General features: G+C 49.0%; 2 protein-coding genes across 2 annotated transcripts in view; one reads left to right on the top strand and one right to left on the bottom strand.

Moving 5' to 3' along the window:
* LOC147095827 (E3 ubiquitin-protein ligase TRIM39-like) overlaps nt 1–16203 on the top strand; it is a 141944-nt gene that overhangs the window by 52636 nt on the left and 73105 nt on the right. Inside the window, exon 4 of the mRNA XM_085974834.1 lies at nt 8155–8194. Coding sequence (XP_085830960.1) covers nt 8155–8194 — 40 coding nt within the window. The remainder of the gene's footprint in view (nt 1–8154; nt 8195–16203) is intronic.
* Nucleotides 1468–15520, bottom strand: LOC147095829 (E3 ubiquitin-protein ligase TRIM69-like). The gene is made up of 5 exons (XM_085974836.1): nt 15244–15520; nt 14286–14500; nt 11250–11272; nt 11035–11150; nt 1468–7080 (listed from the first exon to the last, which is right to left on the bottom strand). The coding sequence occupies exons 2-5, from the start codon at nt 14349–14351 to the stop codon at nt 6908–6910; spliced, it is 378 nt and encodes a 125-aa protein (XP_085830962.1). The 5' UTR covers nt 14352–14500; nt 15244–15520; the 3' UTR covers nt 1468–6907.

The following is a 16203-nucleotide window of genomic DNA, read 5'->3' on the forward strand; positions in this document are numbered from 1 at the left end:
TAGCCAGGGCTTTAGCGCCGGAAGTTAGTGCCGGCGCTAAGTCCCCCTGCGCGAGCCAAAAATTCAGCAGGGCCGCGCCCAAACGGCTGCCGGCGCTACTGAAGGGTCTTTGCGGCGGTAAATCGGCGCTAACTGCCGTTTCGCGCCGCAATTCCGGCGCTGCGGCACCCGATGCGGTGCGGCAGGCTCGGGAAGTGCAGGCCTCCTCCTTCCCTTAAGGAGGAGCTGCCTGCACCCGATCGCGGCCCGCGAAAATCTTTTAAAAAATGAGCCCGGCACCTCGGACAAGTGCCGGGCTTGCTTCTGTTCCGGGGGGGGGGGGGGGGGAAGTCCGGGGAGGGAGCTGCGGCCAGGCGGCCGGCGGGAAAGCGGCCGGCCGCCGCGGGGCCTTTAATGCGCCGGCGCAAAGACTCGCAAGACTCTGTTGCCAGAGTCTTAGTTGCGGCTGTCACGGGCGAGGCGGCCGCAACTGAATTTCGGCGCTGGGGCCCATCGGCATGGCAACCGGGACGCTGCGCACACTGATGACGTCATCGGTGCCGGCGCAGCGCTACCGGTCTACCGCGGCGTAAGGGCCCCAGGCAATTTCAGCGCCGGCGCCAAATGCAGCGCTAGGCCCTCTAGCGCCGCAAAATCGGCGCTAAGGGCACTCAATTTCTAGGCCGAACTACTTTGTATGGTAAAGCGACAGGTTTTCCTGGAAGTATTGTAAAAGGAATGCATTGTCAGGCTTTCCAAGATATAAACAGGGTGACTTTCAAGTATCGTGAGGAGAAGGCATTGCTTGTTTTCTGAAATGTAAAGTGCTTGAGTAAAGGAGTAAGTGTTAGTGATGACATCACCCATGAATGGTTAATGTATGCAGTTAAAGACCGATCACCGTTACTGTGTATCAGTAAAGTCTGTTCCCTATACTCTACTACGAAGTCTCGTGCTTACTCGAAACGTGTTGTTGTGAACCTGAGGAGAAAGGAGGTTGCTTAACACTGGTTAGAGTCATAGGGGATGAAATTGAGTATAGCCCCGTTTGGGGCGCCAGGGCACTAAAAGTAGCGCCCCGGAAACATTCGCGCCCCCGCACCGGAAATTGAGTTGTTGCGCCCCAAAGGGAAGCGCGGCGCTACTGGAGGCGCCCCGCATCCCTCTTGGGGCGCTGCGAGTGAATATTGTGGTACAATGTGCCGCAGTGCCACACGCTGCGGCATGTCACGCTGCGGTATTGCAGGCCTTCCTCCCCTTCTTAAAGGGGAGGGGCCTTGTGCAGCGCGATCTGGGGCCCAGCTGGGACCCCGAGGATCGGGAGTGCAGGCAAAAGAGCCCGGCACCGAGGAGAAGTGCCGGGCTCTTGGAGCGCAGCCGGCACTCCGCGGTGGGGGGGGGGGGTTCAGGAGGCCGGGGACGGGAACGCAGGCAGGTGCTGGCAGGCGGCCAACAACAAAAATGGCCACCCTGCACCTTGCCTTTAATTTGCGCCTCCCCGGCCGCAGGTAGGCCCCCCTGAACCCGTCGGACATAGCGTCTGGCGGTAAATCAGGGGGCGCTGCCAAATATCGCGGCCGGGGCGTCAGCGGGGCGCTGCGCACACCGATGACGTCATCGGCAGCAGCGCAGCGCTAACGGTTAGTGCCACCAACGTCCCGTGGAATTTAGCGGGAGGCATGGGTAGTGCCGCGCCTGGGCGCCAGTTGGCTTGCGACCCACTTAGCGCCCTCTTAAGGCGCTAACGGGTGGCGCAACCAACTGAATTTCTCCCTCAGAGTTATACAGCACAGAAAGAGGCCCTTCGGCCCATCGTGTCCGTGCCGGCCATTAAGCCCTGTCTATTCTAATCCCATTTTCCAGCACTTGGTCCGTAGCCTTGTATGCTATGGCGTTTCAAGTGCTCATCTAAATGCTTCTTCAATGTTGTGAGGGTTCCTGCCTCTACCACCCTTTCAGGCAGTGAGTTCCAGATTCCAACCACCCTCTGGGTGAAAAAGTTTTTCCTCAAATCCCCTCTAAACCTCCTGCCCCTTATCTTGAAACTATGTCCCCTGGTTATTGATCCCTCTACTAAGGGGAAAAGTTCCTTTCTATCCACCTTATCTATGCCCCTCATAATTTTGTACACCTCAAATCAGTCCCCCCACAGCCTTCTCTGGTCTAAGGAAAACAACCCCAGCCTGTCCAGTCTTTCTTCATAGCTGAAGCGCTCCAGCCCAGGTAACATCCTGGTGAATCTCCTCTGCACCCTCTCCAATGCAATCACATCCCTCCTATAGTGTGGCGACCAGAACTGCACACAGTATTCCAGCTGTGGCCTAACTAGCGTTTTGTACAGCTCCATCATAACCTCCCTGCTCTTATATTCTATGCCTCGGCTAATGAAGGCAAGTATCCCATATGCCTTTTTAACCGCCTTATCTACCTGTCCTGCTGCCTTCAGGGATCTATCTACATGCACACCAAGGTCCCTCTGATCCTCTGTCCTTCCTAGGGTCCTACCATTCATTGTGTATTCCCTTGCCTTGTTAGTCCTCCCAAAATGTATCACCTCACACTTTTCAGGGTTAAATTCCATTTGCCACTGTTCTGCCCATCTAACAATCCCGTCTATATCGTCCTGTAGCCTGAGGCTTCCCTCCTCGCTATTTACCACTCCACCAATTTTCGTGTCATCTGCGAACTTACTGATCATACCTCCTACATTCATATCTAAATCATTAATGTACACTACAAACAGCAAAGGACCCAGCACCGATCCCTGCGGTACACCACTGGACACAGGCTTCCTGGTTAGTTGGAAGGAGGAAGTTTTTCCCTTCTTGAAGAAAATATTCTCTAGGCGACAGGCACCCTGTCACTCCCTCTAATGGTACAGAAAGTTCCCACCAGACCTGATACAACGGAGTTTATTTTGACACAAACTATTTCCATCTCTGTAACATCACCCATCTCCGCCACTACCTCAGCCCATCTGCTGCTGAAACGCTCAGCTGTGCTGACAGTGTACAGAACATTACAGTGTAGAGGACATCCAATATACCACCTATTACAGTGTAGAGGACATCCAATATACCACCTATTACAGTGTAGAGGACATCCAATATACCACCTATTACAGTGTAGAGGACATCCAATATACCACCTATTACAGTGTAGAGGACATCCAATATACCACCTATTACAGTGTAGAGGACATCCAATATACCACCTATTACAGTGTAGAGGACATCCAATATACCACCTATTACAGTGTAGAGGACATTCAATATACCACCTATTACAGTGTAGAGGACATCCAATATACCACCTATTACAGTGTAGAGGACATCCAATATACCACCTATTACAGTGTAGAGGACATCCAATATACCACCTATTACAGTGTAGAGGACATCCAATATACCACCTATTACAGTGTAGAGGACATCCAATATACCACCTATTACAGTTTAGAGGACATCCAATATACCACCTATTAGTTTAGGGGACATCCAATATACCACCTATTAGTGTACAGCAGAACACCGTGTAGAGGACATTATAATATACCAGCTATTACAGTGTACAGAACATTAGTATCGGGGACATTGCAATGAACAATATATTCCAGTGTCCAAGCTGTGCATAGTACATTGCAACTTATAGTAAACTAAGGGCTAGAAATTCCCCTCGAGCCCCGTTTGGGGCGCTAAATCAGAAAAGCTGGAAAAGTTAGCGCCAAGCGCTAACCTCTTCCAGCCTCTCTGAAATTCCCATTTTTTGCTCAAGAGGGAAGTGGAGCGCTAAATCAGGCGCTCCACTTCCTCCTTGGAGCGCCGGTGGGGGGAAGAGTTTGCGACCCGGGGCACACGGCTCAGCAGCGCCACGCACTGGGGACACGTGGCACTGACGCGTTGCAGGGGCTCTTCCCTCAATTCAAGGGCCGGGCCCCACGGTGCAAACTCTGTAGATTTTTTTTAAAACTTACCTGCAGCACTGGGAGAGGGGGTGCCGAGTGCCGGGCTGACCGATTGCAGCACGGACCCCGCGCCCGGAGGCACAAAAGAAAAGTTTAAAAAAGAAATCCGACATTTTTTTTCAGGGCGGCCGGCCACCTCACCATTAACCTCCGCCCCGCTAGCGGCCAGACGCCCTGCTTGCATCCCCTGCAGCAGTCGCTGTCATCACCCGGCGCTGCTGCAGGGGGGCGAAGGGGAGTTTTTGTGCCGAGGCACTATACGTCCGGAAATGAAATCATGATCTCCGGGCACATGAGATCCGGGCGCAACCCGGCAGCGCCGCCGCTAACCTCCCGTGGAATTTGGCAGGAGGCAATGTCATCGCCGCGGCTGGGCGAAAAGGTCTTCGGGCCCCATTAGTGCCCCCCACGGGAGGCACTAAGGAGAGGAATTTCTCCCCCGAAGCCTCTCTTCCTTGCTCTCTAAGGTCGTAGCTCTTTCTGTAAGGTTACAGATTAACACGCAGTTTTCACATCTCTTCACCTCTCTATTGTATCTGGGGCTCTCCCATTTGTGAACATCCCACAAAAACCACACCTCACAGAAATCACAGAAACCCCACAGTGCAGATAGAGGCCATTTCGGCCCATCGAGCCTGCACCGACACATATCCCACCCAATCCCCGTAACCCCTACACCAACACATATCCCACCCTATCCCCGTAACCCCACGTATTTAATCCCCCTAACACTAAGCGTCAATTTATCATAGCCAATCAACCTAACCCGCACATCTTTGGACTGTGGGAGGAAACCGGAGCACCCAGAGGAAACCCACGCAAACACGGGGAGAATGTGCAAACTCCACACAGACAGTCACCCGAGGCCGGATTCGAACCCGGGTCCGTGGCGCTGTGAGGCAACAGTGCTAACCACTATGCCACCGTGCTGCCCTTGCAGTCCTCATCTGAGTCAAACTTCTCTCAGCTGTTACCCCTTCTGGTTGTATTTCCCCCATTGCCAGCTACAGGAAACTCTCGTTTAAACGGCACCTAAATATTCGGAATTCTCTATTAACCGGCAAAATTCTCACTCCGAAAACAACACCTCAATAACCGGCAATGTTGCCGAGTCCGAGTCTCCCGCGGTGGCCGAGTTAGTCAGTGGGGGTAGTTCTCCAAACTGCCACTACTCGGCTTCTTTGCGCTGTCTGAAGTTGGAACATCTCAATACCCCTGTAACAGGAGTCTGACTCTCCCGCGCTGCCGGTAGTCTCTTCTGATCCGCCATTTTATAGGGGTACTGTGTGTCTCCCACGCTGCTGGTAGTCATTGCATTGCATTACCCTCAACTGGCAGTACTGTACTTAAATCAAGCATCTTCCACCATCCATTTAACACAACATTCTGTAGGTGAGTACCCAATTACTGTATACTGCATATTTCTTGATTTTTTTATTTTTCTGTTAAAAATAGCCTCGGTAGATAACCCTCTCCGTCAGCTGGAATTTTTGATCAACCAGCAACACGCCGGTCCCGTCGGTGCCGGATACCAAAGAGTTTCCTGTATTACATAATACAGAACATTACAGTGTTGAGGACACCTACATTACAACAGTGACTACACATCCAAAGTACTTCATTGACTGTAAAGCACTTTGTGATGTCCTGAGGTTGCGAAAGGCGTTGTATAAATGCATAATAAATAAAGTTCTCTCTTTCTTTTCTGCCATTTTTTAGTTTAACTTATTTTAAATTCCATCTGTTCCCTTTTGATTTCACTTCTGACTTTGAATTTCCCTCAGGTGTTTTGTTTTACTTTATACCTCCCTCGGGTTTTATCGAATTTGCCGTGTCTCGGAAGGTCCTCTTTGTCATGTACTTCCCACTGGTGTTCTATCTCACCCTAGTTCCTCTCTCCTGCCCCTCTTTACCTTTAACTTCCCAACTGGAGTCTGAGGTTCCCTTTGGTGTATTTCTGCCCGTGTTTTAATTTCTCCTCTGTCTCAGCGCCCCGATGATTCTCACGATGTCCTTGTGCTTTTACTTTTTGCCGGAGTCTCTGGTGCATTTGTCACAGGTTTGTCCCACTGCACCGATTAAACAAACAAAATGTCACCAACAAGAGGTTGTCACTCGGTTGTACCCGCCCTGACCACAGGTGAATGGCACTGATTGGGCATAGTCCTGGTGGTTTCATCACATGACCTCTTGCTGCCACCCGCCCTCCCGCCATTGGTCGCCCAACATGTCCATCCTCATGGTGCACAGCCTATCGGAAAGTGATTAGACTCTTCATTACCCTATTGGATAATTCTTGACTCTCAGTCGAACAGACTTTTTTTCTCCATGACTGATATTTTTATAACTAATAAACGAAAGTGTTAAAATATATATATTTTTTAAAAACACAGTTTTTCTTTAAGGTGAGTTTTCTCCCGGGGTTTGCTCGCACCAGTGTCCTGGAGATTAGTCTTTAATTGCTGGAGACTCACGGGGCAATCACGGAGGGTTGGCGACCCGAGATAGCATTTGGACCACCCGCACCACCTGTGACCGAGACCAACGCCCATCAGTTTGCCGCTGGCCAGTCGGCAGTGTGGAATTCTGGGGTGGACCTATTCGTGACCTTTAACCCAACAGATTGTCAGTGGCACTGAGTTTTTCCCGCCATCAATCTGTCCCGGGTGGAAGATCAGAAAGAGTTTCTTGGTGAAAATGTGGGCGAAGGTGTGGAGATGGGACATGTCGTCCACATTGTAAAAAGACACCTGTCCGCCCTCATAGTCCAGGTAAACTCCCAGCTTCCGGGGCTTCTCACTTGGGTTGAGGGGGGTCGGTGATGGAGAGGTGAATGCAAAGTAGTCACTTCCAGCCAACAGCCACAGTCCAGTATCCGGCCTCAGGTCTCAGTCTGATACTCCTTTTCCTGTCGGCAGACTCTCTTGGCTATTCCCACATGCCAGCGGGTCTTGTTGCGCACCTCTACCTCCCAGTAGCGTCTCCCCGACATGAATCCCTCCAATCCCAGGAATCAAATCTCTCTGGGGTGTCAGGGAGCGGCTGCTCCTTGTCTCCGAGTCTCTCACTGGTCCATTCTTCAGACAGGATGAGCAGGGGGTGGGCTGTGTTAGGATCCAGAGTCAGAGAGGCTGGAGCTGGGAGAAAGTTCAAATAACACAGGTGATTTAGATTCTTGCTGCGACTTATTACATAGAATTTCACAGCACAGGAACAGGCCATCCGGCCCAACTGGTCCATGCTCCACACGAGCCTCCTCAAACCCCTCTTCATCTCACTCCATCAATATAACCTTCTAATCCTTTCTCCCTCATGTGTATATCTAGCTTCCCCTTAAATGCCTCTATGTTATTCGCCTCAACCACTCCCTGTGGTAGCAAGTTCCACATTCTCACCACTCTCTGGGTAAAGAAGTTTCTCCTGAATTTCCGACTGGATTTATTAGTGACTGTCTTATATTGATGGCCTCTACTATTGGTCTCGCCCACAAGTGGAAACATTTTTTCTACGTCTACCCTATCGAACTCCCTCATCATTTTTAAAGAGCTCTATGAGGTGACTGCTCAGCCTTCTCTTTGTAGAAAGAGGCGCTCCAGCCAGTATTAAACTCTTTTCCTTTTGAAAGTGCCCACTCGGAGGAATCCCAGGAGTTTTGAAAGGGCTCCAGGTTCGGTTACTGGAATCCGCGTCCACCCGGGGGCTGGGCCATGGGTTTACGCTCCTGGGATCGCTCTGGCTTCCCCACCTGGTCAAGAGCAGGGGCTTGACGCAGAGAGTTGGTTTTGTATTGTCTTCCTCCAGCCTCTGGTGGCCACTGCAATCACGACCCGGTGCAAGGAACTCTGGGGCCCCCGCACCCCTGGTATTTCCAGCCCCTGTATGTGCCGCAGGAGCCTTCAGGAATATACAATGGCCCAGATATTAATGGGGTGCGGGGAGGCCGGAACCAGCCCGAGGACCTAGCACGGCCGGGGACATGGAGGCCCTGCCCATCTTAACATATTTTAGCCTCACCACCTGTCCAGCAGCTCGCCAAATGGACGACTGGCGGGTGGGAGGGAACACTAGCGGCAGGAGGCCGCAGCCGGGGAATCTAGGGGATGGTCCCCGGCACTGGGAAGGGAGCTCCGGGCGGTGATCGGGAGGGCTGGGGTGTGTGGTGGAAGTGGGTGATTGAGAGAGCGGTGGGTGGGGGGGGGGGGGGTAAAGAGGAAGATGAGGGAAAATAACACTTTAGGCAGAGAATTGAAAGTGAGGATATAGAATGCAAAATATGGTAACAACTCGCTTCGCATAGCCAAGGACCCTGTCAATCTAAAATGGAGGATCCTGTCAGCATAAAATGGTGGTGAAATGTCGACATCGCTGAGTCACTTGCATATTGTAAGAAATGATCATGTTAACTCAAGAAACTGTGAAGGCAGCAGGAAGTAAAATAAAAGAAGCTAAACTGATCTGTGGCTGCTAATATGGCTGGCACCCACGATGTCACACCTTGCTGGTGGAAACAGTGTAGGGCGGAGTGCAGAGGTTATACAGACAATAGGCGATCAGAAAACACATTACCATGATTGCAAACGCATTACCATAATGATTAGGTGATCCTGAAACCATTACCAGGATATTTACTTAACTATAAACCATTCAGTGAAATGTGACTTCTTAGTTTCATACTGCCAGGCCAGGAAATCAAATTAAATGTATACGTGTACAGCTCGGGATTGGTGCAGACTGTACGATGTGTTAATGTCTTCTCAAATGCAAGTATAATAATGTGGCACACTGTATGAAAGATTGCTTGCTCTGGTTTAACCTGTCGGACTCTTCTGGAGTCAGGACTGTGCTGTATCAGAGTAAGTCTCCCGGGATGACAGAATAAAAACTGTTGAACTCAACCAGTATTCGACTCAGTGTTTGTACTGAACCAGATTGAGGACCAAAAGAATCCGTTTCAACAAAAGAACAGATACTGTAACACTGTCATGGTAAACTTGACTTAATTTCCATTTGCAATAAAAGTTGACCTAATTTCACCATCATGCTTCGCGAGGACAAAGACTGGTTGCTGTGAGAACTTTGCAAAATAAACTGTTTGACTCGTCAGCTGTAAAAGCTGCCAATTGTCTTTCAACAGATATGGAAAACAAGCTTATTGAAGTTCTGTGGGAACAGACTATGAAATCAGTGCAATAACAGAAACATCTTCAGACTATGGAATGTACCTAGCCTTAAAAGGCCCACAGTTGACTAACGGACTCATGATAGGAGGGTCTGGGAAACAACCGCCGACCATTGTGCCGTATAGTTAGGGACCCGTACGCAGTGGGAGGGTTGCCAAATTTTGGGGTATAAAAGGTACGGTTTCAAAACATTCGGGGCTGCAGTGGGGGCTATAGTCGATGGTGACTTGGTCAGTTGCCAGTTAAAGTTAGTCATACATCTAGTCATCATTGAATTGATCTCTCATCTGGTGAATAGTATGTATGTGGTTTTGCTTATAATCACCTGAGCTTAAAGTCAATGATTTTAGATGCTTGTTTGTGATAAGTATATGAATTGAGTACAGTTTGTATTCTGGTAATTACTTGTAACCTCTTGTTGATTTTTAAGTAACACAAGTTTCACAGATTCATTGGGCTTTGTTCCACGAGTCTGAACTCCATAAACTGTCAGACAATCAGAGCGTCTTACAATACCGCAGAGGAAGGGAAGAAAACAGCTACAGCAGGGGGACAGAGAAACAAGAGAACGATGAAGCACTCAAGGAGAGAAAACTAGAATAATCACAGAAATCACAGAAACCCCACAGTGCAGATAGAGGCCATTTCGGCCCATCGAGCCTGCACCGACACATATCCCACCCGATCCCTGTAACCCCTACACCAACACCAACACATATCCCACCCTATCCCCGTAACCCCACGTATTTAATCCCCCTAACACTAAGGGTCAATTTATCATAGCCAATCAACCTAACCCGCACATCTTTGGACTGTGGGAGGAAACCGGAGCACCCAGAGGAAACCCACGCAAACACGGGGAGAATGTGCAAACTCCACACAGACAGTCACCCGAGGCCGGATTTGAACCCGGGTCACTGGCGCTGTGAGGCAACAGTGCTAACCACTATGCCACCGTGAATAGAGAATAGAGAAATGGACAAAGAGCCTGCGGCCCACGACTCGATCCGGCCAACAGCCTAACCAGGAACCAAGAAAACTGGAACAACCGGCTAGCCCCCAGATTCAGAGATCCCCCCAAACGCCCCACCACCCGCCCCCAACTCCCACACACAAGAGGAAAACAGCCTAGACACAGAAAACCAAGCTCACCCTGAATACAGCCTATCGATATCCGTAAATCTCAACAGACTCCAACACAATCAGGTAAAACAAAACTGATCTACTGTGCCAGCCGTGGCTCGGTGGGTAGTGCTCTCGCCTCGGAATCAGAAGGTCATGGGTTCAAGTCCCGCTCCAGAGACTTGAGCACAAACTCCAGGCTGACACTCCAGTGCAGGGCTGAGGGAGCGCTGCATTGTCGGAGGTGCTGCCTTTCGGATGAGACGTTAAACTGAGGCCCTGTCTGCCCTCACAGGTGGACGTAAAAGATCTCACGCCACTATTTGGAAGAAGAGATGGGGAGTTCACCCCAGTGTCCTGGACCAACATCACTACAATACAGATGATCTGATCATGACCACATTGTTGTTTGTCGGAGCTTGCCGTGCGCAAATTGGCGGCTGCGTTTCCTAATCTACAACACTTTAAAAAAAATATATATATATATTTCATTGGCTGTAAAGTGCTTTGGGACGTCCAGTGGTGGTGAAAAGCTTTGTATAAATGTGAACTTTTTTTTTCTTTCTTACATAAAAGGACAGGTGGAAGTTGCACTTCTGCAGGAGACCCTCGAACCCGGTTAGTCAAAGATGTTTTCAGAAGATGGATAACACTTTTATTCCATTTAGGGGCCATTTTGAAATGTATTTTTTGTAACCACTTTGTGTTTAAATATACCCTCTTTAATATGATTTAATTTGCTATACACAAATAGGACTTATAAATCAAGAAAAGGAATAAGAGTTTTACCAGGGTTAATGGCGTCTATCATTTCTCTCCACGCTGTGTACTGTAAAGGGCCGTTGAACTTTCCGATCGACAGCTTGTCATCTGCTAATGATGGTTTATAATAGTCGTCACCAGTCCTGTAAATATTAAACAGTTGATGTTATAAATTGATCATAAACCCTTTGCTGAGTTATTTTACTAAATTGTGCAGAGTTTCAGTAAACAGTGTGTCCTACCTCCTCTCCTGACACGTTTCCTCCTAAAACCAATAAAACACAAATCTGAGTTGACGGAGACTGACCGCCTATATCCGGACAGCAGAAATTACACCCACATTGTGACAAGATGCTGATAATTCCGGATTCTCACTGCCGGGACCGCACGGGTAGAAAATCTGATTTCTGTTGTCAGGTTCTGGAACACAACATCAGTCCCACTCACAGACACAGCTTGGGGGGGGTAATTTAACCCCCAGAAACGGGTGGGTTTGGGTCGAGTGGGAGGTTAAAAAGGTAAAATTTTTACAGAGGCGATACGAGGAGCAGGCAACCAATCCGCTCCCAGGAGGCAAGATGGTCGTTGAAATCTTCTGAGGAGGCTGCCTGCCTTCATTTTAACAATGTTTCTATTTTTAAACCCGCGTCGGCCGGGTTTCCCGGGCCTCCGGAAATCCGGCAAATAAAAAGAAGCGAGAAGGGCTGGATCTATTAGTCAAGTGCCTTTACAGCATTGTTTGTGGGCCAGGAGGAGCAGGAGCGTTTCCTCCAGGCCCAAAAAGCTTACTTGTAAACAACCCCCTACCTCCACAATCTACCCACCCCCCCAAATCACCGACTCCCTGATCCCCGATCTCCGACTCTCTCTCCCAGCCCCCAGCTCTCCCCCAATCCGTCCCCGACCCCCCTCCATTCTCTCCCTGACCTCCCCAATCTCCGAACCCTCCCGCGATCACCCCCGACGGCCCCCCTCCAACAACCACCCTGCCATCTCTACCCCCAACCACCAAGAAACTTGCCTGATCCTCGGCTGCGACCTTCTCAGGGTGGCGTCCGGGCGGGGAATTGTTAAAGCTCCACAGGGCTCAGGGAAATCCAGACTTCCACGTTTCCTGACCATAACTCTTCCCCTCCTCGCCCCCCCCCCGCCCCCACCCCCACCCCCACCCCACCCTCACCGAAACCCTGGCTCACTAAATATCGGGGCCAATGACTCACACACCCACTGTGCCACACACAACAACAGCTTGCATTTATATAGCACCTTTAACGTAGCAAAACGACCTAAGCGTTATCAAACAAAATTTGACACCAAGCCAGATAAGCAGGTATTGGGACAGGTGATCAAAAGCTTGGTCAAAGAGGTAGGTTTTAAGGAGCATCTTAAAGGAGGAGAGAGGGGTACAGTTACTGGATTGCAATGTGAATTCCAGGACAATATTAAACACTTAGGGAACACGGAAATCATTTCAAGCTGAGTATCAAGATCATGGCACAACACCAAAGCAAAATACTGCGGAATCTGGAAATATGAAATAAAAAACAGAAAATGCTGGAAACACTCAGCATGTCAGACAACATCTGTGGAGAGAGAAACAGAGTTAACGTTTCAGGTCGATGACCTTTCATCAGAACTGGAAGAAGGTAGAGATTTAACAGTTCATAAGCAAATACAGAGGCAGGGAAACGTGGGTAGGAAAGAATAAAAGGGAATATCTGTGATACAGTGAAGGGCAGGAGTGGTTAAATGACATAAGGGATGATGGTGCAAGGCAAAAGGGTACAGCAGAACCATTACGAGCACCTGCTGTCCGAGAACACGGGAGCATAGAAACAAAGAAGATAGGAGCAGGAGTAGGCCATTCGGCCCCTCGAGCCTGTTCCGTCATTTAATGAGATCATGACTGATCATCCAAATTCAGTACACTGTCCCTGCCTTCTCCCCATACCCCTTGATCCCTTTAGCCTAAAGAAATATATCTAACTCCTTCTTGAATATATTTAATGAATTGGCCTCAACTGCCTTCTGTGGTAGAGAATTCCACAGGTTCACTACTCTCTGGGTGAAGAAATTCCTCCTCATCTCAGTCCTAAATGGCTTACCCCTTATCCTTAGACTGTGACTCCTGGTTCTGGACTCCCCCCGCCATCGGGAACATCCTTGCTGCATCTAGTCCTGTTAGAATTTTATAAGTTTCAATGAGATCCCCTCTCATGCTACTAAACTCTAGCGAATATAAGCCTAATTGACCCAATCTCTCTTCATACATCATTCCTGCCATCACAGGTATCAGCCTGGTGAATCTTCGCTGCACTCCCTCCATGGCAAGAACATCCTTCCTCAGATAAGGCGACCAAAACTGCATACAATACTCAAGGTGTGGTCTCACCAAGGCCCTGTACAACTGCAGCAAGGCATCCTTGCTCCTGTACTCGAATCCTCTCGCTATGAAGGCCAACATACCATTTGCCTTCTTAACCGCCTGCTGCACCTGCATGCTTACCTTCAGCGACTGGTGCACAAGGACACCCAGGTCTTCTTGTACTTGCCCTTTTCCCAATCTATTGCCGTTCAGATAACCTCACATTTATCCACATTATTACGACAGCACAATACTGCGGATGCTGGAAATCCGCATTATACTGCATTATACCGCATTGCATCTGCCCAATCACCCAACCTGTCCAAATCATACTGGAGTTTCTCTGCATCCTCCTCACAGCACACACGCCCACCCAGCTTTGTGTCGTCTGCAAACTTGGAGATATTACATCTAGTTCTCTCATCTAGATCATTAATATATATTGTGGTGTATTGTACAGGCAGTGGTTACGATCTAAAGTTGTTGAACTTAAATGTTGAGTCCAGAAAGTTGTAAAGTGCCTAATCAAAAGATTCTGTATGCTGTCCCTTGAGCTTACATTAAGTTTCACTGGAACACTGTAGGAGACAGAGGACAGAGAGGTGACAGCGAGAAGGGGGCGGAGAATTAAAATGGCAAGCGGCCAGAAGCTCAGGGTCACGCTTGCGGACTGAACGGAAGATCACAGGAACTTATTCCAGGGTGGTTACAGGCATTCCGGGATTCTGTAGACAGTGTGGGAGGCCTATAATTCGGTGACCACAGCAGATCCGCCCCGGGAATAGACAAAACGATCAATCAAATGAAATCAGTTTCAAATTATTCAAGAAAATTCTGCCTTTACTTCAAAACACTCACGTTATTTTGTGACTGTGTGAAGTGTCATTGATCTAAACCGCAATATAATTCTCACCTTCAGAAATATCAGATCATCTTTTTGCGCCATCCGTTTCTGCAACTGAGAGAGTTTTTGCTCCATTGAATTTAAAATCTCTTCAATTTCCCGAAGGTTTTTCTAGAATCCTCTCCTCTTGTTCTCTGAGATCTCGGATTAAACGCTGTTCATTCTCAGTGAGAATCTGGTGCATTTTAGCAAACTCGGAAGTGATGTGGCACTACAGACTGCTCCTACAAAACGAAACGTCAGACTGTGATAAAGGGGCAAAACGAAACCCAGATCCAAGAGACTCAGCACAGGGAGACTTTTACCCGAAATTGAGAGATCTTCCGTTTCTGTTTCAGTTCTATTTCTCGAGCAGTCGTTTGCTTCTCCGTGAGAGAATCTAAGGAAGATCCCTCTAATTGTTTGGCCCTGTGCAGCCCCTTTAATAGGCTGTGCGGGCCATTCAAAATACCGGGGAGGAGTGGGTTTTGTACTGAAAAGCCGGCTGCGCAGGTTACCTGGAGCGCTGCGCAGCTTACAGTGAACATTGCCCACAAGTGGAAACAGCTTCGCTACATCAAACCCCTTCATAATTTTAAAGACCTCTATCAGATCACTTTCTCTTCTCTATAGAAAAGCACACCAGCCAATCAGTTATTTCTAATAGTTACAACCTCTCAGTCTGGCATCATCCTTGTGAACTTTTTTTTTGTTGCATAGAATACACAAAATTTACAACACAGAAACAGGCCATTCGGCCCTAACTGGCCTATGCCAGTGTTCATGCTCCACAAGAACCTCCTCCCAGCCCTCTTCATCTCACCCCATCAACATATCCTTTCTCCCTCATGTGCTTATCTCGCTTCCCCTTAAAAGCCATCTATGCTGTTTGCCTCAACTGCTCCATGTGGCAGCGAGTTCCACATTCTCACCACTGTGAAAAATGTGATAAAAAATAACCGGGTGAAAAAACCTGTTCCGCTTTTACCTTGCAGATTGCAACAGCTTCTTTACTGAAGCAGTGGTCTCGGTGACAGCGCGAATCGCTGCACACAAGACAGATCAGTTTCACAAAGCAGCTTCAATTCTTCCTGTTGTTCCTCACAGTCAAGTTTATTTTCCTTCTCTTTGCGGGCGCAGGGTTAAATTTCCGAGCTTTCTCCGCCAGACTGGCTGAGGCCCGATTGGTCCTTGAAGTAAAAACAGAAAATGCTGGAAATACTCAGCAGGTCAGGCAGCATCTGTAGAGAGAGTTAACGTTTCAGTTCTGACGAAGGGTCATTGACCTGAAACGTTAACTCTGTTTCTCTCTCTCCACAGATGCTGCCCTGACCTGCTGAGTATTTCCAGCATTTTCTGCTTTTATTTCAGGTTTCCAGCATCCGCAGTATTTTGCTTTTGTACTGGTCCTTGAGGTTTCTTTGCTGCAAACTCCTCTCTACATTCCGGGCAGGGGTTTCTCTCCTCCTTTCCCCAGCACCGTGTGATGCAGGAGCGGCAGAAGTTGGGCCCGCACTCCAGTGAAACCGGATAGATGAAGAACTCGAGAGACAAATGGGACAAGCGGCCTCCTCGGTCCTCGGCCGCCTGCACACTCGGCGCCTGCTGCTTCAAAGCGCTTATCCAGAGCAACGCAATGCCCGGGGAATTGTTACTACTCTAGGTCCCGTCGGAAGAGACTAAAATTATTTCACCAAAACAGAGCGAAAAGGGGAATAAAATAGGCGGAGCGATCACTCACCACTTTTTTCTTTTTTGGCTCTGCGTGTGCGCGCACTCGAAGGGGGCGGGGACGAGGAGGCGAGAGGGTCCTCTTTTTTGTTTGAACCCAAAAAACCCAATTAGGCTGTAAGTAAACAAAAGTTCAACTAAATCTTAACAAATCAAATTAAAATTTGGTTTTCCGAATTGATGATGCACTCCAGTCCCCGCGGCACCCACCGGTCGC

Source organism: Somniosus microcephalus, unplaced genomic scaffold (assembly GCF_052327205.1).
Source record: "Somniosus microcephalus isolate GS21.2 unplaced genomic scaffold, FLI_Smic_1.0 unresolved_chr1, whole genome shotgun sequence".
NCBI classification, from domain to species: domain Eukaryota; kingdom Metazoa; phylum Chordata; class Chondrichthyes; order Squaliformes; family Somniosidae; genus Somniosus; species Somniosus microcephalus.

What these genes read in the sequence shown, in the direction of transcription:
- LOC147095829 (XM_085974836.1), bottom strand. Translation starts at nt 14,351, where the DNA reads ATGGAGCAAAAACTCTCTCAGTTGCAGAAACGGATGGCGCAAAAAGAT. An exon ending in GAAACGTGTCAGGAGAGGAG is followed by an intron (nt 11,151 to 11,249) that starts GTAGGACACACT and finishes TAATATTTACAG; the next exon opens with GACTGGTGACGACTATTATA. An exon ending in GATAGACGCCATTAACCCTG is followed by an intron (nt 7,081 to 11,034) that starts GTAAAACTCTTA and finishes ACTTTCTCCCAG; the next exon opens with CTCCAGCCTCTCTGACTCTG.